General features: G+C 39.7%; 2 protein-coding genes across 7 annotated transcripts in view; one reads left to right on the top strand and one right to left on the bottom strand.

Moving 5' to 3' along the window:
* The window catches only part of themis2 (thymocyte selection associated family member 2), a 109,911-nt gene extending 100,526 nt beyond the window's left edge, over nt 1-9,385 (top strand). Inside the window, exon 7 of the mRNA XM_048557871.2 lies at nt 4,491-9,385. The gene's annotated coding sequence lies outside the window, so the exon portion shown is untranslated. The remainder of the gene's footprint in view (nt 1-4,490) is intronic.
* The window catches only part of rpa2 (replication protein A2), a 79,886-nt gene continuing 58,073 nt past the window's right edge, over nt 1,460-23,272 (bottom strand). For 4 of the 6 annotated variants that reach the window (XM_059654372.1, XM_059654376.1, XM_059654375.1 and 1 more), the window contains 3 exons: nt 22,683-22,799; nt 18,222-18,316; nt 17,829-18,139 (listed from right to left, as the gene is read on the bottom strand). In XM_059654372.1, coding sequence (XP_059510355.1) covers nt 18,055-18,139; nt 18,222-18,316; nt 22,683-22,799 — 297 coding nt within the window. In that variant the 3' untranslated portion in view covers nt 17,829-18,054. Of the gene's footprint in view, nt 5,173-17,828; nt 18,140-18,221; nt 18,317-22,682; nt 22,800-23,272 lie in introns of those variants that run through there. The other 2 variants (XM_059654374.1, XM_059654373.1) reach the window with 2 other exon arrangements.

Genomic DNA, 23,272 nt, shown 5'->3' with positions numbered 1-23,272 from the left:
AAATTTCTTCAGCTAGAGCGTGGTGAATCAGTGGAATTCATTGCCGCAGACTGCTGTGGAGGCCAAGTTATTGAGTGGATTTAAAACTGATTCTTAATAAGTAAGAGGATCAAGGGTTGAGAAGAAGGAAAGAAATGGGGTTAAGAAACATTTCAACCATGATCGAATGGTGGAACAGACTCAATTGGCTGAAAGGCCTAAGTGCTCCTTTATCTTATGGTCTTAGACCACAGCAGGTAAGGATGCCAGATTTCCTTCCCTGAAAGACATTAATGAACCAGATAGGTTTTTGCCCCAACAATCAACAAAGCTTTCATGGTCATCACTACATTTCTAATTCTATGCATTCCATCTGCCATGGTAGAATTCAAACCCCATGCCCAAAACATTAGCTGAGTTTTTAGATTAGTAGCCTCGTGATAATACCACTAGGTTATCGTCTTCCTATTACTGATGGTAATCAGAATTTTCTTATTGCAATGATATACTTTAAATCATAAAAAAAAGAGTCTTTATATACATATACAGGTACTAAAGCCACTCAGTTCAAGGATAATTAGGGATGAGTAACAACTACTGGGCATGCCAGCAACACTCACCTCTGATTAAAAGGAAATACAAAATTCAACCTGTCACATTCCTACATATAGTCATTTCTTTAAAATTTAGGTTTAAAATTTTAAATTTATTGCATCTTTTAATCTATTCCTCCTTTCCCTATCCTACTTTCTCTCCATGATCTGACTCTTTTCATTCTGTTTCTTTCTCAATCCCTAAACCTCATTGAGCCTTGATGAGCAAAGTCTTTAACTAGATGCCCTCTTGCCCTTGCTGCGCAGTTAACAGCACACACTTGCAGCAAATTAGAAGGAAGATTATTTTCAAGCTGAAGACAAAGGGAAGAAGTCTAACTTGTTTATCAACTGTAGACCATTTAGCGAGGATATGATTGGGTCTCTCATTAAACTAAACATATAATAGTTGACACAATCTCATAAAACCAAAACATATGATAGTCGACAATTTTTTTTTCAAGAAATTAGAATATACTTAATAGTGCTAAGAATGCAGCAGGTAATTCTTTTGGTCTGTTAATTAACTCAAATAAAATTAATAACTCAAAATAATAATAGATTTGAAAAATAATAGGGCCAAAAGATCTAAAAGTGTATTAAAATACAGTATCTTGTTAACCAATAAGGCTAGTGGCCTATAAACAATACATATACCAAGATATATTGTAAAATATTACTTTAAACTATGTCAAAAGCAATGGTATATTGGAGAAAATGTAAATCTATTTCTGAATTCACATTTCTATTATACTTTATTTTGGACCAGACTAAAGCCCATCAAAATGTACTAAGAAGATAGCCTAGACGCCAACTTTATTGTATTTCTAAATGCAAATGTAAGGGATTGTGTTACAGATGCAATTCAATTGGTCAAACTACAAGGCTTGAAGCAAAACACACTTTATTCATACACTACACAGTTAAAACACACACAAAAGAAAGAAGAAATGGAATAACATCTCTATTGGAAAACTTAACAAAATTGTAGATTATTTAATTACTAAACAACAACTGTTCCAATATAGTAACATCCCATAAACACATCCTTGGGAAGGGCAAATTCAGTAAAATACAGTGTCTCTTATGTAATTCTCCAGTCCAGGAGAAAAGAACATCAACAGAAACTCTGAGATAGAGAGAGAACTGAAATGTTTTGCTATAGCAGGCTGCAAGTTAACTAAAATCCTGGTTCTGTGGGAGCTTGACCCCACCTCTACATGTTGCTTCTAGCATTCCAGCTTTTAAAAAAATCCAAAGGCCTCACAAGCTGTTTATTTTTTAGGTTTGGAACAGACCACTCTCACCTCTGTCTCAAATTCTCTCCATCAAACAACGAGGACAAAAAATATACACGTTTTAGAGCAATAGTATCGTCACAATTCAAATATGTAGTAAGAATTGTCAATATCCATTATTTTTGGTAGTTTTAGAAACAAAGCAAACATTTTACTTTTCATAAAAAAGTACTATCTTTTATTAGTTTTGCTTTGACCATGTAGCATGGAAAATTAAAACAACCTATCTGGACATTATAAGTATTTCAATTAAATTGAAATGAAGCCTTGCTCTTGGAAAATCTGGAATAGTAAAATACTTACTGACGAAATCTAAATTTTTCAGAAATAAGAACTGGCTATTGTTCATCATTCCAAATCACATTGCTATTAACTGACATTTCTCTTTACTCTAAAAACAGAAGGGAATGTTGTTATCCTTAACACCTAAGTGTTTGGGTTTCAATTGAATAGTAAGCCAACCAGGGAGGCTAGGCTTTTAGCTGGAATTCTTTCCTGAATGAGCATTCAAGAATTTATTTACGTAGTTCAGCCCTAACAATTGATCTTTCTGTAACACCAGAGTGACACAGGCATGGAACCAATAGTATAGGATCACAAAATGTCCAATACTCATATGAAACGGATTAAAATCAATGTAATAAAATAGACTCCACATGTTGACAAAACTTGGTCAAATAATTATCAAAACTCCTTGATTGTTATTATTTTATGACACTAAATTAAGATGTAGGAGTCATTAATTATGAATGACATGCGAAGTATGTATAATGATTTTACTATTTTAAGTAATCTGTTGTGATTAAGGGATTTTGGAGCCATTACAGACTTTGATCCCAGTCTGAACTTAGCTTCACACAAGTAATTTCCAACACATCCAGCAGTAATCAACAAGTGCTCAATTCTTCTCACACTACTTTTGGACTGTACAACTGTAATAACCATTTAACAAAATCTTATTGGTTAAATGCATAAAAAAGTTATTTTCTTAGCAGTTGCGTTTCTATTTTTCTTATTCACTTTTACAGTGACATATTTTAAGTACGGAAGAGAGGAAGCAATTAGCTTTTGTTTATTTTCTCAAGGAAATCTATAATCCTTTATCAAAGCATTTTATTGCTTCTGAATAGCACATTTCCTAGCTTTTCTCCAATCCAGGCAACACCAATAAATCCTTCTAATGACCGTTTACTTCACCACTACACATTTCGGCATTCTTCCTGATTTTCCTTGCTACTCTAGTCCAACCTTTCCAGCCAAAGTCATTGGGCTTCTGTCCGATCTAGTCTTACTGAACTAACTTTTTTTTAAAACTAGTACAGTAGCCTTTTCTTTTATACTTCATTCTACCTTTCCCATTTATACTCCTGAGATTATATATTTATCTTTAAATTCCAAAACATAAATCAAGCAAATTTGCAAATTAGCCTCGAGGTCCATCATATCAGGAGATCTGCCTCCCACCTCTCCCTATTTATTTCAGAACCCTCTCCCCTGCTCCCCTTTTACTGATGAAGGGTCAGCTTTTGTGCTCCTAAGATGCTTGCTTGGCCTGCTGCGTTTTTGACCACATACAATCGATTGCTAAAGACTTAAAATCACATTATTATCATCTGTTGTCCTTGCATATTTCTCTGAAATGTCTATGGATGTCATACTCTATTAAATCTTCATTATCTGGTATTTTGCAATTTGTAAAGCACACCAAAAAGATATGCAATTTTCTTTCCAATTGCATAATTCTACCCATTTGAATTTTTTCTTAATACAACTTGCAGAGTATCCTAACACTACTAAATTCCCTGATTAAAATTGTTATGCCACCTTCTTTTCCAAATCTTTATCACTCCTTAAATTCTCAAGAAGTATAAATCCAAAACAAATGTAACATTGTTTGTGTAATCTTTGTTACAAAGGAGAATGATTGAAGAAACCAAAAGGATTTAGAAATGATTTACAAGGTTGTTGCCAAGGCTGGAGGGTTTGAACTATAGAGAGGCTGAATAGGCTGGATCTAATTTCCAGAGAGTGTCGAAGGCTGAGGGGTGACCTTATAGAACTTTAAAAGATAATGAGGGGCACACAAATATGGTAATAACCTAAGGTCTTTTCCCCAGGGCAGTAGAGTCCAAAACTAGAGGGCATTGGTTTAAGGCAAGAGGGCAAAGTTTTAAAAGGGACCTAAGGGGCAACATTTTCACACTGAGGGTGGTGCTTGGATAAAATGAACTGCCATCAGAAGTGGCGGAGGCTGGTACAATTACAACATTTAAAAAAGCATCTTGATGGGTATATGAATAGAAGTTAGAGGGATATGGGTCCAATGCTGGCAAATAGGACTAGATTAATTTAGAATATCTGGTCGGCATGGACGAGTTGGACTGAAGGGTTTCCATGTGGTACAGCTCTATGATTCTGGGTGGATATTTAGTGGCAGACAAAGGTTAATCAATATCACAATAGCTTTTCTTGTTCTGGCAGAGACTTTCTTTTACCATTATATTAGACTGTATTTTACAAACCTCAAGAAAACTATGGTCTATATTAGACTGAGTTCTAGTGATTAATATCAATATAAAATGTTTAATTTTTAAAAAAATTTTGCTTATTGCTCCTTCAGGGATCAAGGATAAATAGCTTGTTCCAGAATCTACATCTAGCTGACTGCAAACTTAGCTTCATCGATAAGAAATTGTTTAATCCCAAGTATTACAAAAGAACTGTTACTTTGGAAAGAAGTAAAGACATTTTTTGGGAAAATGGAATCAGTATAAAAAAACTCTCACTCCAGAACTTGTTTGCAGATTTGAGTGGTTGCTGAATGGTGACAGATCAAAACGTTCTTTCAGTCAGCTAAAACACATTTAATAGTTGCATGCACATGGATAGCATTACAGCAAAATATTGTTTTGTTACGTTAATCCATTAAAAAAAAGGAACATTGAGAAACATTCAACATTTGCTGTGTTTCCAAATGGACGGTTGCCCCACTTGTCATTGTAATGAATCTACTCAGCCAGAATATTACTCAGCCAGGCATAGCTTATGATTCTGCAGCTGCGCAGTCCACTATTTCTTGTTGAGAATGAAGATGGACAATCAAAAGTTTTCTGGAAACAGTCTCCACAAATATCTCCACTCTCAATGATGAGGAAGCATTTGCCCAGCTGAATGGACCATGCATCTCAGTCTCTTCCTGAGGCGCCCAGCATCCTAGATGGTAATGTTTGGCCAATTTAATCCACCCCTCGTGACATCAATGTTATGATTGCAGCTGTTGTAGTCATATTCTAGACAGGAACCTGGCCGGATAGATCATATTCTGATTTGTATTAATTTTAATAAGAGGGGCCTCTCGTTGAAGCACAAGCATACAAAGCTGCAGATTTTGTTTGAACAATACAATAAAAGTTTATTACAGAGGAAATAAACAAAAATAGAAGAATTGAAATTATTTAGATTATAATGTCAAAGACTTAAACACACAATGGAAGTATATTCCCAAACCATTCATTTATAGATTGAAAGGAGTTCTCCTTATTCTGCATGGGCTTCCTCTAAATGCTCTGGTTTCCCTACCACAGTCCAGACATGTGGAGGCTAGGTTGATAGGCCATGCTAAATTGTCTCATAGTATCCACAGATGTGCAGGCCAGTTGGATTAGCTATGGTAAATGTGGGGTTACAGGGGAGGTGATGTTGGAGCTGGATATGGATGGGACGCTCATTAAAGAGTCAGTACATACTCAGTGGGCCAAATAGCTTCTTTCTGTACTATAGAGATTTTATGGAAATAAATAAAAAAGATTTCATGTTGTACCCAAAGTATCACTCATGCACTACTCATACCAGAGTCCCTGTACCATAGTAGGTATCAGTTGTGACTTGAACTTTTAGACTGGATCTGCAGATAGTTTTCTTGTTGTGCTATCACACTTAAGTGTCTTTAGCTTTAAGTAACATCTTCCAACACTCCTGGTCTGGGATTAACACCAACTCTTTGCTTTAAGATAATCCAATTCACTCCATGTCCTTAGCAAAAAAAATTATGAACTGGGGATACTGGAAATCTAAAACAAAAGCAGAGTTTGCTGGAGAAACTCTGCAGATATGGCAGCATTTGTGGAGAGAGAAACAGTTAACATTTCAGGTCCAGTCATCCTTCTTCAGAATACATATGCCTCCTTTTTCAAGATCACTATTCTGCATATCCATCCTATTCCAAGGAACTAACAGGACTGACCGACTCAGGTTAAAAGTGAAACTACAAGTCTCTCCCCTCTCTCTCTATTGGATGTTTTCCTTTCACTTAAAAAAGATAGTCCAGAACACTCCAATAAACACAAAGGTGCCATTATATGCCAGGTTGGTTTCAAAACAAGCAAAAATCCATTTGTAATGCATAAAACCCATAGACTCTACAGCCAAGCTTCAAAAATGCTTTAGAAGAAATAGGCATAGTTACAGAAATGCCTGGAAGTTAATTATCAATTTCAGACACAAAGAAAACCATTTGGCTCTTAACTCAAAAAGCAGAAATCCAAATTCACAACAAATAACATTAAAAGTTACATGTAAAAATCCCTTGGTTTACATCACATCAAGAAAATGACTGAAAAACAAATGCTGGAAATGGCAATGATCCTGACAACAGCCCAGCTACAGTCACTTTTGCTCCAGATATAGTGAGTGCCCTAGCCAAGTTTTATAGCACAGCTACTACAGTGGTATTACCAAACAATGAAGAAACTTGCACAGGCAAGCCATGTTCACAAAAACAGCTCAAATCCAATCCAGCCAATGGCCACTCCATCAGTTTAACCTCAATTTGCAAAGCAGTGTAAAATGTTATTACAAGTGCTATGAAGAGCACCTCCTCAGCAATTACCTGCTCAACAATATTCCACTTTGGGTCCACTAGAAGCACTCAATTCCAGCCTTCATCACAGCCCTTTTCCATGAACAAAAGAACAAAGTTCCAGAAGCGAACAGAGCATAAATGTACTTTATATCAACACAACCTCTCAAAATTGAAATCTCCAATGTTTCCAATCATATCTGCCACAAAGACAGTTGCTATTTTGGAGGCTAATCACTCAGCTCTGGGATACCACTGCAAGAGTTCAAGGTAATGTCCAACATCTACCCATCGTTAAATGCTTCATTAATGAACATCCCCCATCAAGAGCCATTAGCAGCAGCATTTCAAATAATAAAGCCAATTAATTCAAGACCTCTGATTTGTCAAGTCCTTGGAAAATTCTGGAAGGTAATTAGCAGGGTATAAGAACCCAGCCTGGCAGGACTCTGTGGCAGTGGTGAAGGTGAGGATTGTGGTGGGTACTCTCCACCTGACTGTGTCCCCTTGGTAAATGGCAGTGACTGGAGAAGCTTGCCCTGTGACCAGAGACATGTGAGAGCCAGAGTGCATCAACCCATGAGGAGAGGAACAGACTGAACAATTTGTTATACCAGCAAATGTACAAGTATCTGGGAAGTATTTCAAGTTTCTGAAAAATCAGATAGAAGAGCTATTAGAAGTGTAAATTCTTAATTTTGCTGTCTTCAAATAAAGTTGCATCATGTTTGCTGACTGCAGATTTGTACTGTGCAGTCCTTTCCTGATATATGCTATGGTTCTGGAGTAAATTAATATTGTGTACACTGGTTGAGGAGTCTGTGGGGGTCTCAGAGATATCCTGCTTCAGACAACAATTGGAACACTACCATCTGCTGGTTGACCTCTGAAGCATGAGTTATGCAAGTTTAGCCTGCTGATCTCCACTGGGGAAGACTGCAGATGGCTTTGCAATAGACCCTCAAGCATTTTTTTTGGCTTTGAGGACTTGGCTTCAGACTGCACTAAATTAGCATAGGCAAAGGTAGACTAGCCTACTGACCCTTTCAACAAATACAGGGACACTTTCAGCATGGCAGTGGTAGGAAGATGAATGCTATCTTTCTGCAAGGACAGGTCATTTCTCCTGGATGGTGAAAGAAGCTGAGCTAGCAAATACCTGATGCTGCACTTTGGTGGGCCCTTAAATGCTGTCTTGGGCTTCACCATCACTTTCACATGGGCAAGGCACCACATGCCAAATTGAAGCCAGAGTCCTCTGTGCTCCTAGCATCTTGAGCTCCATGCACAAACTATCAATGATCATGTTTGAGTGTTTCTGTCAGCCAGCCCAACATCTTCCTCTGAAACCCACAGTACATCACAGGCACTAGGACAATAAACAAAATTCCTTCCAAATGACTAAATTCAACACTTAGTATGGTATTGCTTTCACTGGGCATAGTCAGTTGAACCCAGCTGGGACACAGTATTCAAGGAAATATGATTGAGCTGCCATTCTGATCACATCCCTTAACCTATATTGGATGAACTAAGAGAAATAGTGGGTGAATATTGAGAAAATGTTAGAAGGTGAGACTCAAATTACCTCCTGGGTTCAAAATACAGTCACACTTGGGTGATGCAATATCTGAAGAAACATTTGTCATCTTGAAGTAAGTTTACAGAACAAACAAAAAACCAAAAGTAATTTTGTAAAAGAACAATACAGCCATTTATAAATGCATGGGTCTAGTCATCTCAATTCACATTTTTAAAGAATGAGCTGGTCACTGGAGTGAGGGTACAGTGAAAAAGAGCAAACATAAAAAAAGGAAATGTAACAAAAAGGGAAAAGGGGACTAAACCCTCAAATGGCTTCACACTTCACAATTTATTCCATACTTTGGTGAGTGGCTTATGCGTTAGGAGCTATATATGAAATTATCGCAAAATAATACAGTACAAGTCAAGGCCATTCACTTCAGACTGCTTTAGCTTTAACTAGCAGTATGGTAAATTCACAAAATCCGGATATCATGACTATTCATGGATACGGCTTACAGCAAGCAGGCTGAATCATTTCTCTGAACTCCACTTGACTCATGTCAAATTGACCATTAAACATCTGTACAGACTATGGCTATTTAACAAATATGTCTTATCAAATAACAGTCTGTACTGATCAGCTTTAAATTTATATTTGATGAGAATGCAACGAGATTTTGTTTTAAGTGGGATTGCTGATGCTATTTGAATATGTGCTTAGTATATGTTTTTCATCGTCATTGTAAATATATGATGTAGGTTGAGTGGTTTATACAACAAGACATCTGTTTGCAAGTGTAAATCCTTTTTAAAATGGCAAAATAATTGAAATTGTTTTTAAGTATTGTTAAAATGCCAAAGGATTGACTGTTTATGCAATCATTGCTTTGCAAAGCAATTGAAACAGCTAAATATTTACTATAATCTCTATTAAAATGAGATACTGCATATCACCAAATCAATGTTATAAATTGGAGTCATGCATAAAAAGTACTTATTACTATAGCTCATAAAACTTGTAGAAAACTTGAACGTATTTTTAAAAACTGCATATGAATATTTTAAATTTATATTGATTTATACAAATTTCTATGACTACGCTGGTAATCAAAGTTCCTTTACTGTAGGAATTGCACGATCAAATGTTTTGCTTTAACGTTCATTGTTTCCTTTTTGTTCTGCTTTCCAGAATAAAAGACTTAACAGGTTTCTTCAATGAATTCAAATACAGTCTGTTTATTGTGAAACAAAACTCGTTTCTAAAATGAAGTAAGGCTGTTTAATATCTAAACTAAAATCCAAAATTAGAACAATATTTTTGCAAAAGGTAAAAGGAAATCACCCTTGTCGGATAATGTCTAAAAAACAGAACAAATTAGATTAATTCTCATGGTCCACTGGGTTCTTGTTGCCAAAATCAAACTGTCGACAGCTGTTTGATCTCATTTATCCAATGAGAGTCCACGCCCAGTAGTAGGTTCAGGTACAACTTTATTTTAGCTTCAGATTTTCTTTGCAATAGGACACAAAAACTTCAAATGAGATACTGTTAAAACTTAGAGCGCACGTCCTCCTTTTTGATATTGTTGGTTGGCAGCTAACCAGGTTATCCCTCCGTGATTGGGTCTCTGGTGCAGCATCTTAAAGAGATGGGCAGGCTTGTGGTCTATGCACAGTCATGATGTTTTCACAGACTTTAATGATAAGGAGGGGGGCAGGGCACAATCTACAGCCTGAATATTTTCTTTTGGTGATTTTTTCGGTATACATGTGGATCTAAAACTATTTTAGAATCTATATCTATGATTATCTTAAGGGTCTGAACTAAAACCTACTTTTAATATTGTAACTGGTGATTAAATAATTTGAGAAACAGCACTTCAAGGTAAAATGTTCTTATCTGTGTAAATAATTGCAGCTGTACATTCCATCCCAGACAGTAGCCTTAATTAAACAGTCCTGCCTTTGTTCTAGTTGCTAAGACTAAACTAAGAAAACATTTTCCCACTCTCTAATTACCGTCATCCATGTTCTGCAGGGTTTGTCAGAGCAGCTGTTGGCCATTTTGTGCAGCTCTGTCATGGACACCCCTAACAATCACCTTGTGATTCCCCCTTAAGTGAACTACAAGGCTTTCTGTGAAAGGATTGCCTCATGGGATGCTTATCTTTCAGGAGCCTAACCTGCGGGGCTGCAGCAGAAGCCAACTGTTGGCAACTACATTTGATTAACAAAAACAAATCATATAAAATGAGAATTACTGCAATTAACACTATACCCTGCAGCAAAGAGGTTGTCAAAGTTCCCAACCAGCCTGTTGCCCAACTCCACAGAGTGGAGGGTGGGAGTTGTTATAGCTTATCCATTTCTTTCCAAATGTGTGCTGCCAGGTCAGTGATTCCCTCAGAGTTGTCAGGGACATGTGTACAGCACTCTGCTCTGATCAGTGCCTTCTTTCCCCACTAACATCAAATCAAGGGTCATCCTGTTCTACAAAGCTGTTTACTGGATGGCCACTATTTCTGCACTAATGTTATCTAAACTTGGGCTGTGTCATTGGCAATCTATTCTAGGGTAGCTGCCTGTTACAAAAAAGTATTTACACGCAATTCCCTTTTGCTTTGTCTTCCTTCTGGTGCAGCAATTTAGCAAGTTACTAGTAGGCAAACATTAAAAATACAGACGGCTTGTAATATATTTGTCCCGAGATGGGGGAAGTTGGTAGTAACAGTTCTTATCGAGCTTCAAGTTCAGTCACTGGTTGCTTGTTAACATCATGCATGCACTCAGAATTCGCTAGTTCTCTTCATCTGTACTCATCATGAGGATACTTCAGTATTTTTCCTTCTTTGCTAATTTTATGAATGATTGTGTCATTGTGCGGTAACTACCTCCAAATGCAAGCACCCCTTCAGGTCTGCACTGTACATATCAAACAATTCAGCTGTAACAAATTACAATACGCTCATCAGGCTTTGCCTCGAGTTTATGGCTCCCCTCTCTTTCAGAGGTATCTGTATGTTAACATTTTTAGGCCATTTCAGTCCAGTTCACTGTCACTGTTTTCAAGCAATTTTCTACATGGATTATGTGTCAGTGCCTTATCTTTTAAGATATGTTTTTATCCTCTTCCTAGCCACTAACCTTTTGTCAAGTATGTGTACATGTCTGAGACCTGTTCTTCAGTGCATTTGTTTTGTGCGTTTCCTTATGTTTGTTACTTGAGGTAAGAATCGCTTCTGCACGCTTACATTGGCATCCCAAGATCATATCATGCATCCTTAACCCTCATATGATCTTATCAAAAGATCCATGAGGTTTTACTTATCTGTTCCTGTATAGTGCCCTCTCCATTTTCTCCCCCTTGGTCCAGAAATTCCCGACCTACGTCCGCGACACCACCCACGCTCTCCACCTCCTCCAGAACTTCCAATTCCCCAGTCCCCAACACCTCATTTTTGCTATGGACGTCCAGTCCCCTTTACATCTGTATTCCCCATGCAGATAGCCTAAAGACCCTCCACTTCTTCCTGTCCTGCAGGCCTGACCAGGCCCCCTCCACTGATACCCTCACCTGGATATCTGAACTCATCCTCAGCCTCAACAACTTCTCCTTCAATTCCTCCCACTTCCCACAAACAGGGTGGCTATGGGTGCCCGCATAGACCCAAGCTATGCCTGCCTCTTTGTAGGCTACTTGAAACAATCTCTCTTCCAAAGCTACACTGGACCTATCCCCCATCTCCTCCTCTGTTCATTGATGACTGTTTCAGCATTGCCTCATGTTCCCACGAGGAGCTCAAACTTCACGACCACCTTCCACCCCAAACTTAAGTTTACCTGGGCCGTCTCTGACACCTCCCTCTCCTTCCTGGACCTCTGTCACCATCTCTGGCATCCACCTGGAAACGATATTCGTTTTAAGCCTACTGATTCCCACAACTACCTAGAATACTCCTCCTCTCACCCACCTTCCTGTAAAAAGGCGACCTCTAATCCAATTCCTTCACCTCCACCACATCTGCTCCTGAGATGAGGCATTCCACTCCCAAACATCCCAGCTTCTCCCCCTCCCACCCCCCCCCCCCCCCCCCAACGGACCACAACTTCCCCTCCAGTGATCGAAAATGCCCTCGACTGTGTCTCCTACATTTCCCACAACTCATCCCTCACAGCCCCTAAATCGCATTTATAACCAAAACAGAATCCCCCTTGTCCTCACGTACCACCCCAACCTTCAAATCCAACTCATCATCCTCCGAAATTTCCGCCACCTGAAATCTGACCTCACTACCAAAGACATTTTTCCCCTCCCCACCCTTATGAGCTTTCCAGAGGGACCACTCTCTCCATGGCTCCCTTGTCCACTCCACAGTCCCCTCCAGCCCCACCACAACTGGCACTTTTCCCTGCAACCGAAACAAGTGCGACACCTGCCCCTATACCTCCCTGCTCACCCCCATCCCAGGCCCGAAGAAGACCTTCCACATCAAACAGATGTTCACCTGCACATCTGTTAATGTGATACACTGTATCTGCTGTTGCGGCTTCCTCTACATCAGGGAAACCAAGTGGAGGATTGGGGACTGCTTTGTGGAACACCTACGCTCAGTTTGCAAAAAACAACTACACCTCCTAGTCACAAACCATTTCAAATCTTCTTCCCGCCACACACAGCACCGCCCCCCCGCCCCGCACCCATCTCCCCACTCCTCGGACAACATGTCCATCTTGGGCCTCCTGCATTGCCACAATGATGCCACCTGAAAGCTGCAGGAACAGCAACTCATATTTTGCATGGCAACCCTGCAGCCCAAGGGTATCAACGTGGACTTCACAAGCTTCAAAATCTCCCCTCTCCCAACCAATTCCCAAAACCAGCCCAGCTAGTCTCTGCCTCCCTAACTATTCCTCCCACTTCAAGTCCCACCCTCATCTCCTACCCACTAACCTCATTCCACCTCCGTGACTAGTCTGTCCTCCTTGGACTGACCTATCCCCTCCCTAACTGCCCACCTACATTCATCTTCATTGGCTCTAACCCCACCCCTTTTCCTGTCTGTGTCCTCTCACCCTATTTTCTCCTTTATCCATCTTCTATCCACCTCCCCCCTCTCCCTATTTATTTCAGAATCCCCTTCCCCTCCCCCATTTCTGAAGAAGGGTCTCGACCTGAAACATCAACTTTCCTGCTCCTCGGCCTGCTGTGTTCATTTAGCTTCACATTGTGTTATCTCTGGAATATCAATTTCTTACATTTAAATTGATGAATTTAGTGGCAAAGGAAGTGTGGGTTTAGTCCCTATACCAGCTGAGGTAGCCCTTGGGGCTCGCCTCTTATTCTTGCCATCATAAAAAGATGAACATTATGAACTACAAATAGACAGAGGCTGCTACATTAAAACAGTAGTACTATATGTTCCATTTTATTGTGTACATTTTGTTTGTATTCTTCCAGACAGGAGCTTTAGCATTGTTATTTATTTAGATGCAATTGATAGATAAGCCTGCAAGAATACTGCTAAAACTTTCCAGAAAGATCCTAGTTCCACCATTTAAAGAAGCCATATGTTAGCTTTGTTTCTGGTCTTCGTATATTTGTGTCAGAATTAAAGCAAAATGTAAATAAAAGGACAGTTGTCTTCAATATGTCAGTGAGACTTTTGGCAACATGCTCACCTGAAAAGACTGACAGCATGTCCAACTTTAAAACATGAAGCACAAAAATCCATTGTAGCAGAGGGAAATTTGTACAGTAGGAAATGGTATTTTCTATAATGATAGACAAAAATTAGCTTAAGCACTACATTAAACTGAGGTTCCTCATAGGTAAACGCAATAGATTCTACGATAACGAAGCGTAGAACTGGATGAACACAGCAGGCCGTGCAGTATCTTAGGAGCACAAAAACTGACGTTTTGGGCCTAGATCCTTCATCAGAAATGCTAAGGCACTTTATTTAACATTAAGGAAATTCTTGCTTGTGTCCAATTGCCTCTCAATAGTCCTTATTTAGTATCCCAAGAGAAGATCATCATCAGTATCACATTGCTGATTTTGGTATTTTGCTGCAAAGACCCATCCTTTGAATTCACATCATTGTAACAATTTTGTGATTCAATGCAGGAGGCCTTTCAATTCATTGTGGCTGCCCTGGCTATCAAACAAGTGTTACAACTTACTACAATTCTCTTACCTTTTTCCTATATCTTTGTACATTGTTATTTGAACAGAAACAATCTAGTGCTCTTTTTGATCACTGCACTTGGGCAGTTTCACAAGCCAACGTTGCAAAAGTGATTTGAAGAAACTTTTTCAACATTTGCAAATCATTTTAAATCTGCACCCTCTCATTGTGATTTTTTTTTTAAAAAGATGAACAGGAATAGTTTTTTCCTGTCAACTATATCCACACCTTTCACAATTTTAAAAACTTCGTGCAGATCTTTTTTAAAGATTTCTTATTGAACTGGACACAATGTTCAGGAAAAGTTCCTACAACAATTTCTAGAAATGGTACTCCACTCTACCCTCACGCTGCCATTGTTGCAGTCTAATTTCTGCAGTTGACGTCCCCATTTTAATTACTCAGGAGTATTTGCATCCTGAATTAGTGTATTTTTTTCGCATCTAGATCCTTCAAACTAGCTGTTTGCCTAATTAGTACATCGAGCAGTATGACTGCAACATTAGGTCTGACGAGATTGATGCTGGCCTTGGACATTCTTTTTCCAGTACTGCATCCTCTGAACATCTCATGCCCAGGAATATTTAACACCTAGTCCTGCCTTTCCTTGAACCAGGTCTTATCATAATGTCTTAACTCCATATTGGCAAACTGTACCTGTAACTCCCCTATACCTTGTGTATCCACATTAATCCTGATTTAATCTTCATTATTCTTTACAGAAGTACCATCTATCCAATCATTCTAAGCATCCTGGTATTTCCTAGATATTCTATTGGTTCCTTTGCTGCCGTCTGATTAGTTTAAAATATTCCCAATAGTACTAAAAAATAAACTTGGCTAGGAACTCTGTACCAGTTTTGTTCAGGTACAACTCATCTGGTTTTACAAAGTGCCATCTTCCCCAAGACTAGTCCCACTGCCCCAAGAATCTTCTCTCTTCTTCCCTTCACCCTCATCCACCTATCCAGCCACGCATTATCCACAGCCTTATCCTTTCAGTTCTATACTCACTTGCACATGGTACTAGTTGATTTCTTATTGTCACTTGCATTTCACGGAGAATAATACAGTAAAATACAAAAGCTTTGACTGTTACCACAATCCAGCACAATTTTGAATAGTTTAAGAGTAAAGATTAACTGCAAGAGTCTATCTTTGTTCTGTTGCCTCTGCCATGAGTCCTGAGCCAGCTCACCAATGACACCTGTTCCTCCACTGCCTGTACCAGACTCACCAGCATAGGAGTTGGCTCTCTTTCGGTGCCATCTCTTCACCTCTGGGCACACCTTGTCAACAGTGGGTCCCATGTTGAACCCAGACTTGTTCCGCAACCAGAAGATCCCAGCTGTGCTAATAATCAAGAGTCCCTGCTCCAGGCCTACGGTGACTACAACCAGGAGTTCCTCATTCTGCTGCTAGGCCAGGCTGCTGCCTCAACAAGAGTCCTATTCAGGCCATTCTTCCCAGAGATGTCACCTTTCTGGTGCCAACATTTTGAACAGTCTTCATATCATTTCCAGATGGTTTGTGGTGCCAGATCAATTTAGCCAGTTTTAGGCCCCTAACCAAAAACTGCTTCTGTCCACCTAATTCTGCCCTTGTTTTACTGCACTGGTGGCTCAACTTGGGGGTGCAGTTGCACACATGCCTCCTGGAGGCAATCCCAGAGATTATTATGTTTAAGGTTAAGTTTGCTAAACAATAGAAGCAACTTTGAACATTCCATCTGTCAAACCCACTCCACCATTCGATACAATCATGGTTGATCTTCAGTTTCAACTCTTTCCTGCCTCATTTGTTCACAAGTAAAATATGATATGCATTATACAAACTGAGTATTGCACACATTTTTATTCCCCTTACTTGCGACTTATAACTGGATTGGGCACAGTTCAGGAGTCCATTAGACTGATGCCAGAGATGAGGGGTTTGAGAAGAGAGGGGTAGTGGTCACCATTGACCAGAAACAGAACTGGACTTGCCAAATGAGAGTGGTTTAAAAAGCAGGTCAGAGTCCAAGAATACTGCAGTAAGTAATACATCACCCCAAAGCCTGTTCACCATCTACATAGAAGTCAGGGGCATGAGGAAGGGTCACTGTACCCAAAATGTTAACTCTGATTTTTCTTCATAGATGCTGCCAGTGCTACTGAGCTTTTCCAGCAACTTCTGTTTTTCTGTGTAATGGAATACTCCCAAATGGCCTGGATGAATATAGCTCCAACACAGCTCAAAGTTTGACACTAACCATCCAATACAAAGCAGCCCACTTGATTGGTGCATCCACAAACATTAACTCTCTCTAATACTGCAAATGATCTACAAATTTGTCCAAAAAATGCTTAGACAGCATCATTCAAACTCATGATCAGTTTATCCTAGAAAGAACAAGGGCAGCAAATACATGGGAACACCACCACCTCTCAAAGGCAGAGCTGTGAATATATTGCTGTTCTTTCACTGTCACAGGGTCAAAATCCTGGAATTCTCTCTCTCAGATGGCATTGCGGATCTACCTGCAGCATGTGGACCACGGTGACTCAAGGTAACAGCGCACCACCTTCTCAAGGGCAACTAGAGTCTGGCTGGCCCAGCAGCAATGCCCACGTCCCACAACAGAAGCGAAAAACATACTAGAGGTATAACATGCTGGTCAAGGAAAACTCTAAAGTACAAAATAAATCAGATATTACACTGATTATTCCTGTTGTCATAAAGTTATAATTCTAAAGAATTCTCAAATTAGACTAAATAAAAATACTAAATTTCTAAGCAAGATGCTACTGGGATCCTGAAGTTCATGTTGCAATTCTAGAATAAACAAACAATGAATATAATTTTCTAGCAACTTCTATGTCTGTTCCTGATTCACAGCATCCACAGTTCTTTCTTTTTTATTGCACATAATTTGGAGCTGTTTGCATCCAATTTAGATCTGCACTTAGATATGTAAAAGCTGATATTTACTTTTCTTTATGCTCTTTAAATGAGAGACACTATGAACACTGCCATATGATTTACCCATCCCAATCTGATGGATGAGCAAAAGAAACAAACTCTATCAAAGGTCAAACTTATAAAACATGCATCGACAAAGTTCAACAATGCATCACATGACCAACTATTCAGGAGCTCAATTAGAAAACAATGTCTTAAATCAAAATGCTGCATTGGATTTTAATAAAATCCAATAAAATCAAAAAAGTTTACTACATTTGGCATTGTTAATTTACAAGCATTTATTCTTCTCTACTTATGATGCCAGTTTAGTCAAAATTTCAATGTTATATCCAAATATTAGTAGTAACATTCCCAATCTGAAGGTAGTGAGAGAGATACAGAACACACTTCCATGCCTCAATAGTGTAGGAGGCGGCTATGGTCAAGATCAAAAAAAGTTTATTTTCTATCATGATACAAAAAAGGTGCAGATTTACAAAACCAAAAATGCAGCTGTTTGCAATCAAACAATGTCCAAAATCCAAGTAGAACATAGAGACACCCACTCTTTCATGTTAAAATTGATTATTTACATTATACTACAGGATGATAGACTCTGCAGGTTTTAGAATGGGTTCAGAATTTTACCTACACATCTTTTTATTCAATTATTCAGCATCTGTTGACCTGAAATGATCCTCATCCACCGTAGAATAGATGTGTCCTTCATTGCTAAGAAATTCTACTGCTTGCCTATATAGAAAAAAAAAATTGTAATCATAAGATGTTAAATATTTAATTTAACACAATAATATTAAATGAAAATAACACTAACTTGATAGCAATGATGTTCATATTCTTCAGTGTTTTCCTCATGTAGTCAATGCTCATGCCCTCCTGTTCTCGACAATTGCGAATCAAGTTCAGTACCTGAAAGGAAAGCATTGTTTTAGCTACCACAAATAAAAGTCTAATTCTGACAAAACAAAAAAAAAATTTTCAGCTAGCAATTTAAGGGGAAAACCATAATTTAAAAGTGTTTGAAAGGAGAGGACACACTTTGAGGTTCCCAAGGTTCAACACATTAGATTAGCCTTATCAACAACTTAATGAATTGGGCCCATGATATTTGTTCAGTACATAAGCAGTAAGTAGGGCACATTAAAGCCATGCTTCTGGATAGGGTGACTGCCCTGATCAGAGAATTTATCATATACCACACAAACTCGTGAATGGCCCCAAGGCAGTCTCACATTTAGTTATTAAACTTGCCCAGACTACTTTAGAAGAACAACGTATCCTCAAACATTTGGGCTACTAGCAAAGCTAGCTGCTTCATTCAGCTAAGTACCAACACAAATTGTGTATGCAACAAACAGGATCTTCAGCCAAAAAGACATCCTGCTCATCACCCAAACAAGTAACCTGGTATAAGAACTGCAGTGCTAATCTGAAGCCAGGCATGTAGATCCTACGTCACAGAGTGGTGGATCTTATCGAGCAGCATATCCCTTTGGCTACTGCAACAAGGTACACACTGTGTACACCCAACCAGTCTGCACATGTAGAACTTGAAACTGTATCCATTATCATTGGACAGTAATCGGCTGGATAATCTGAGTACGCAAAGAATTATGCTGATAACCAATTTAGCATCAGTTGGATTCAGTAACATTGGATCACTTCTGGAACTCCTTCCCTAACACTGCAGAGGTACCAACACCAAATTAATCCCAGTTACAAAGTCATAGCTGACCACCACTTTTTCCCCCCCAAGGGCAGACAGGACAGGCAATACATGATCAGCCAGCAACTTCCAAAAACCATTAGAGCAGTTCAGAAAAAAAAAATTACCAGGATGTTGCTGGGAATGGAGGTTAGAAATATAGAAACAGACTGGAAAGAATGGGACATTTTTCTTTCCCTACTGCAGTGCATGAGTTTAGGGCTGACCTTATTAAGGTTTATAAAGCATGAGGGGCACAGAGAAGGTGAATGTCAAGGGTCTTTTCTCTAGGGTAGGGGAGTTTAAAACTAAGTGGGGGGGGCACATTTTTTTTGCAAAAGGTGAGGGAAGAAAAGATTTTAAAAAGAAATGAAGGACGACTTATTTTTTCAAAAAAGCAGTGGCTCCTGTGCAGAATGAACTACTAGAAGTGGGTGCAATACAGTTACAAAGTTTAAAAGGCATTTGGGCAAGTTCATGAATAGGAAAAGTTTGGTGGGATATAGGTCAAATACAGGCAGGTAGGACTAGTTCAGTTTGGGAACAGGTTAGGGAGGCAGAGACAGGCTGGGCTGGTTTTGGGATGCAGTGGGGGGAGGGGATGAACTGGGCTGGTTGTGGGAAGGGGAGATTTTGAAGCTGAAGTCCACATTGATACCATTGGGCTGCAGGGTTCCCAAGCGGAATGATGACTTTCCATATTAAGCAGAGGTTCACCTGCACATCTGCCAATGTGGTATACTGCATCCATTGTAACCGGTGTGGCTTCCTCTACATTGGGGAAACCAAGCGGTGCCTTCGGGACCACTTTGCAGAACACCTCCGCTTGGTTCGCAATAAACAACTGCACCTCCCAGTCACGAACCATTTTAACTCACCTCTCATTCTTCAGATGACATGTCCATCATGGGCCTCCTGCAGTGCCACAATGATGCCACCCAAAGTTTGCAGGAACAGCAACTCATTCTGCTTGGGAACCCTGCAGCCCAATGGTATCAATGTGGACTTCACCAGCTTCAAAATCTCCCCTTCCCCCAATGCATTCCAAAACCAGCCCAGTTTGTCCCCTTCCCCCACTGCATCCCAAAACCAGCCCAGCCTGTCTCTGCCTCCCTAACCGCTTCTTCCTCTCACCCATCCCTTCCTCCCATCTCAAGCCGCACCTCCATTTCCTACCTACTAGCCTCATCCCACCTCCTTGACCTGTCCGTCTTCCCTGAACTGACCTATTCCCTCCCTACCTATCTTCTTTTCTCTCTATCTTCGGTCCGCCTCCGCCCCCTCCCTATTTATTCCAGAACCCTCTCCCCATCCCCCTCTCTGATGAAGGGTCTAGGCCCAAAACTTCAGCTTTTGTGCTCCCAAGATGCTGATTGGCTTGCTGTGTTCATCCATCTCCACACTTTGTTATCTTGGATTCTCTAGCAGCTGCGGTTCCCATTATCTCTGATATAATTTTGTATCCAATTGGCTAGCTTTCCTCAAATTCCATGCGATCTAACTTTATCCACTTGCAGACATGGGGCCTAACCACTGGGCCAGCATTCGTTGTTCACTAGCCAATCTGTCCTTGAAAACATGGTGGCAGGCTGACTTCTTAAACTGCTGCAGACCACTTGCTGTAGGTAAGCCACAATGTCTTTAGGGAGGGAATTTCAAGATTTTGATCCAGTGATTGAATGAATGGTGATATATTTCCAAATCTGGATGGTGTGTGGCTTGGATGGAGCCCCTATGTACCTGCTGCTCTCATCTACTAGATGGATGCGGTTTTTCGTTTTGGAAGGTGCTAAAGATCTTTAGTAAATTTTGGCATTGCATCTTGCAGATAGCACACCTTGCTGCTAAGTGTCAGTGGTGGAGGGAGCGCCAATCAAGTGGGCTTCTTTGCCCTGAATGGGGTCAAGCTTCTTCAGTGTTGTTAGAGCTGCACTCAGTCAAATGGGGAGTATTCCATCACACTCCTGACTTGTACCTTGTCAAATAGCATAAAGGCTTTGAGTATTCAGAGGATTTACTCACAGCAACAGTCCTAGCCCCTGACCTGCTCTTGTAGCCAGTGCATTTATATGGCAGTCCAGTTGTTTCTGGTCAACAGTATCCCCAGGACATTGAATATCAGGGACAGTTGTTAGATTCTCTAATTGGAACGGTTGTCGTGCGGCACACGTTACTTGTCACTTTTCAGCCGAAGACCTGTTGCATTTGGGCATGATTCAGTATCTGAGTAGTAGAGAATTGTGCTGACTATTGTGCAATCATCATGGCACACCTCCACTTCTGACCTTAAGATGGACAGAAGTTGCTTGATGAAACAGCTGAAGAATACCCTAAGGAATTATTGCACAGATGTACTGGAGTTGAAATTACTGACCTTCAACAAGCAGAACATCTTCCCAAATGCCAGATATGACTCCAACTACTGGTCAGATCCCCATCACCACCAGGTCTACATTTATTCCAGTTTTGTTAGGACTCCTTGGTGTCACACTGTCATACGCAGCCTTGATAGCAAGGATTGGTGACTCTCACTTCACCTCTGGAATTCAATTATTTTGGACCAAGGCTGTAATGAGGTCAGGAGGTGAGTGGTCCTGGCAGAAACCACATTGGTCACTAGTTAGCAGGTGTTTCCTGATAGCACTGTTGATGACTACTTCCATTACTGTTGATCTCAAGAAAACTGATAAAGTGGTTTTTAGCCAGGTTGGATTTGTCCTGCTTTGTACATACAGGACATACCTGGGCAATTTTTTTACATTGTTAGGTCGAGTGTCAATGTTGTACCAGCACTGGAGCAGTTTGGCAAGGCGTGGAGCAAATTCTAAGTGCCACCTTTCACTACACTTGCAGGAATGTAGCATGGGCTCCCAGCCTTTGCAGTATCCACTGTCTCCAACCATTTCTCGATATCATGTGGAAAGAATCAAACTGGCTCAAGACTGGCATCTGTGATATTGAGGACCTTTGCTAAAGGATAGTCAGCACAAAATTTAATTAACATATCATGCCCCATCCCTAGAATCAAACCAGCACGTTTAAATACAATTCTGTTCAAACTAAAATGCATTCAACTAAACAAAGTAGTGGTCTAAGCCTGAAGGAGCTGTACGTAACGTTTAAAAACAAACTCTTGCTAACATTATCAATGAAACTATGCAAGTTATTTGCAGTAATAATGCTATAACAGCCCTTTCCAAACAGCACTACAAAAACTCAAATAGTACAAAGCGGCAAACTAATTACAAATTGGTTTGATTTTCCTGGGTTTGCAAGGGGAACCAAAGCATTGCCTTGAAACAACAGGGGTTAGAGAAGAGTCACAGCACAGAAGGCTGTCATATCTGTACTGTATCCCAAAGAAAAGGGATTTTTTTCAATATTGTGGGCATAGATACACATTAAACCAGCTTTTTTTCATATCTTGTCAGTTGTGTTCAGTCTGTTTGAGACATTGCACCACAAATTTAACATTGCAATTAGAGGGAGATAAACTATTGCTTTTCTCTTAACTCTACCGTATTAACTTCAGATGAGACAATTTCACAATTCTTTCCCAGTGAGTTTTACCTGACTTTGTTGACTTGTTAGTCCATTCATCAATGCATCATTACCACCACCATATAGCCCCATTGTACCTTCATTTCGCATTGGGGTGTGCAAAGCTAGAGATCCTCCAGGCACAGGCTGACAAAAAAAAATTTAAAAATTGAAGAAGTGAAACTTCAGAACAATTCTTCATTAATGACTTTTCATAAGTAAGCTGGTGTAAAGTCTTAATCCTAGTTGAATCTAAAATGCACTTAATTTTATTGGCTGTAAAAATTATTCAGTAGCAATGAAGCTCAGAGTGAACAACTCATGACCAATGATCTTTTTCTAACGCCCATTGCCCATATCTTCCAATGATTTCCACTCTTCAAGATGCTGAATTTATTATTCATTCACAGGATATGGATGCTGCTGACTCAAGCAGCATTTATTGTCTATACTAAAGTGTTTTAAGGGGCTGGTGGTGAGCTATCTTCTTGTACTGCTGCAGTCCATGACGGATAGCTACATCCAGTGTTGTCCAGAAGGGTTTTCCAGGATTTTGGTCCCATAACTTTGAAGGAATGGCAATATAGTCTTAAGTCAGGATCATGAGATACTTGGAAGGA

Source organism: Stegostoma tigrinum, chromosome 24 (genome assembly GCF_030684315.1).
Source record: "Stegostoma tigrinum isolate sSteTig4 chromosome 24, sSteTig4.hap1, whole genome shotgun sequence".
In the NCBI taxonomy this organism is placed as follows: Eukaryota; Metazoa; Chordata; class Chondrichthyes; order Orectolobiformes; family Stegostomatidae; genus Stegostoma; species Stegostoma tigrinum.
Note: the sequence above shows the minus strand (reverse complement) of the source record. Positions and strands in the feature narration are given on the sequence as shown.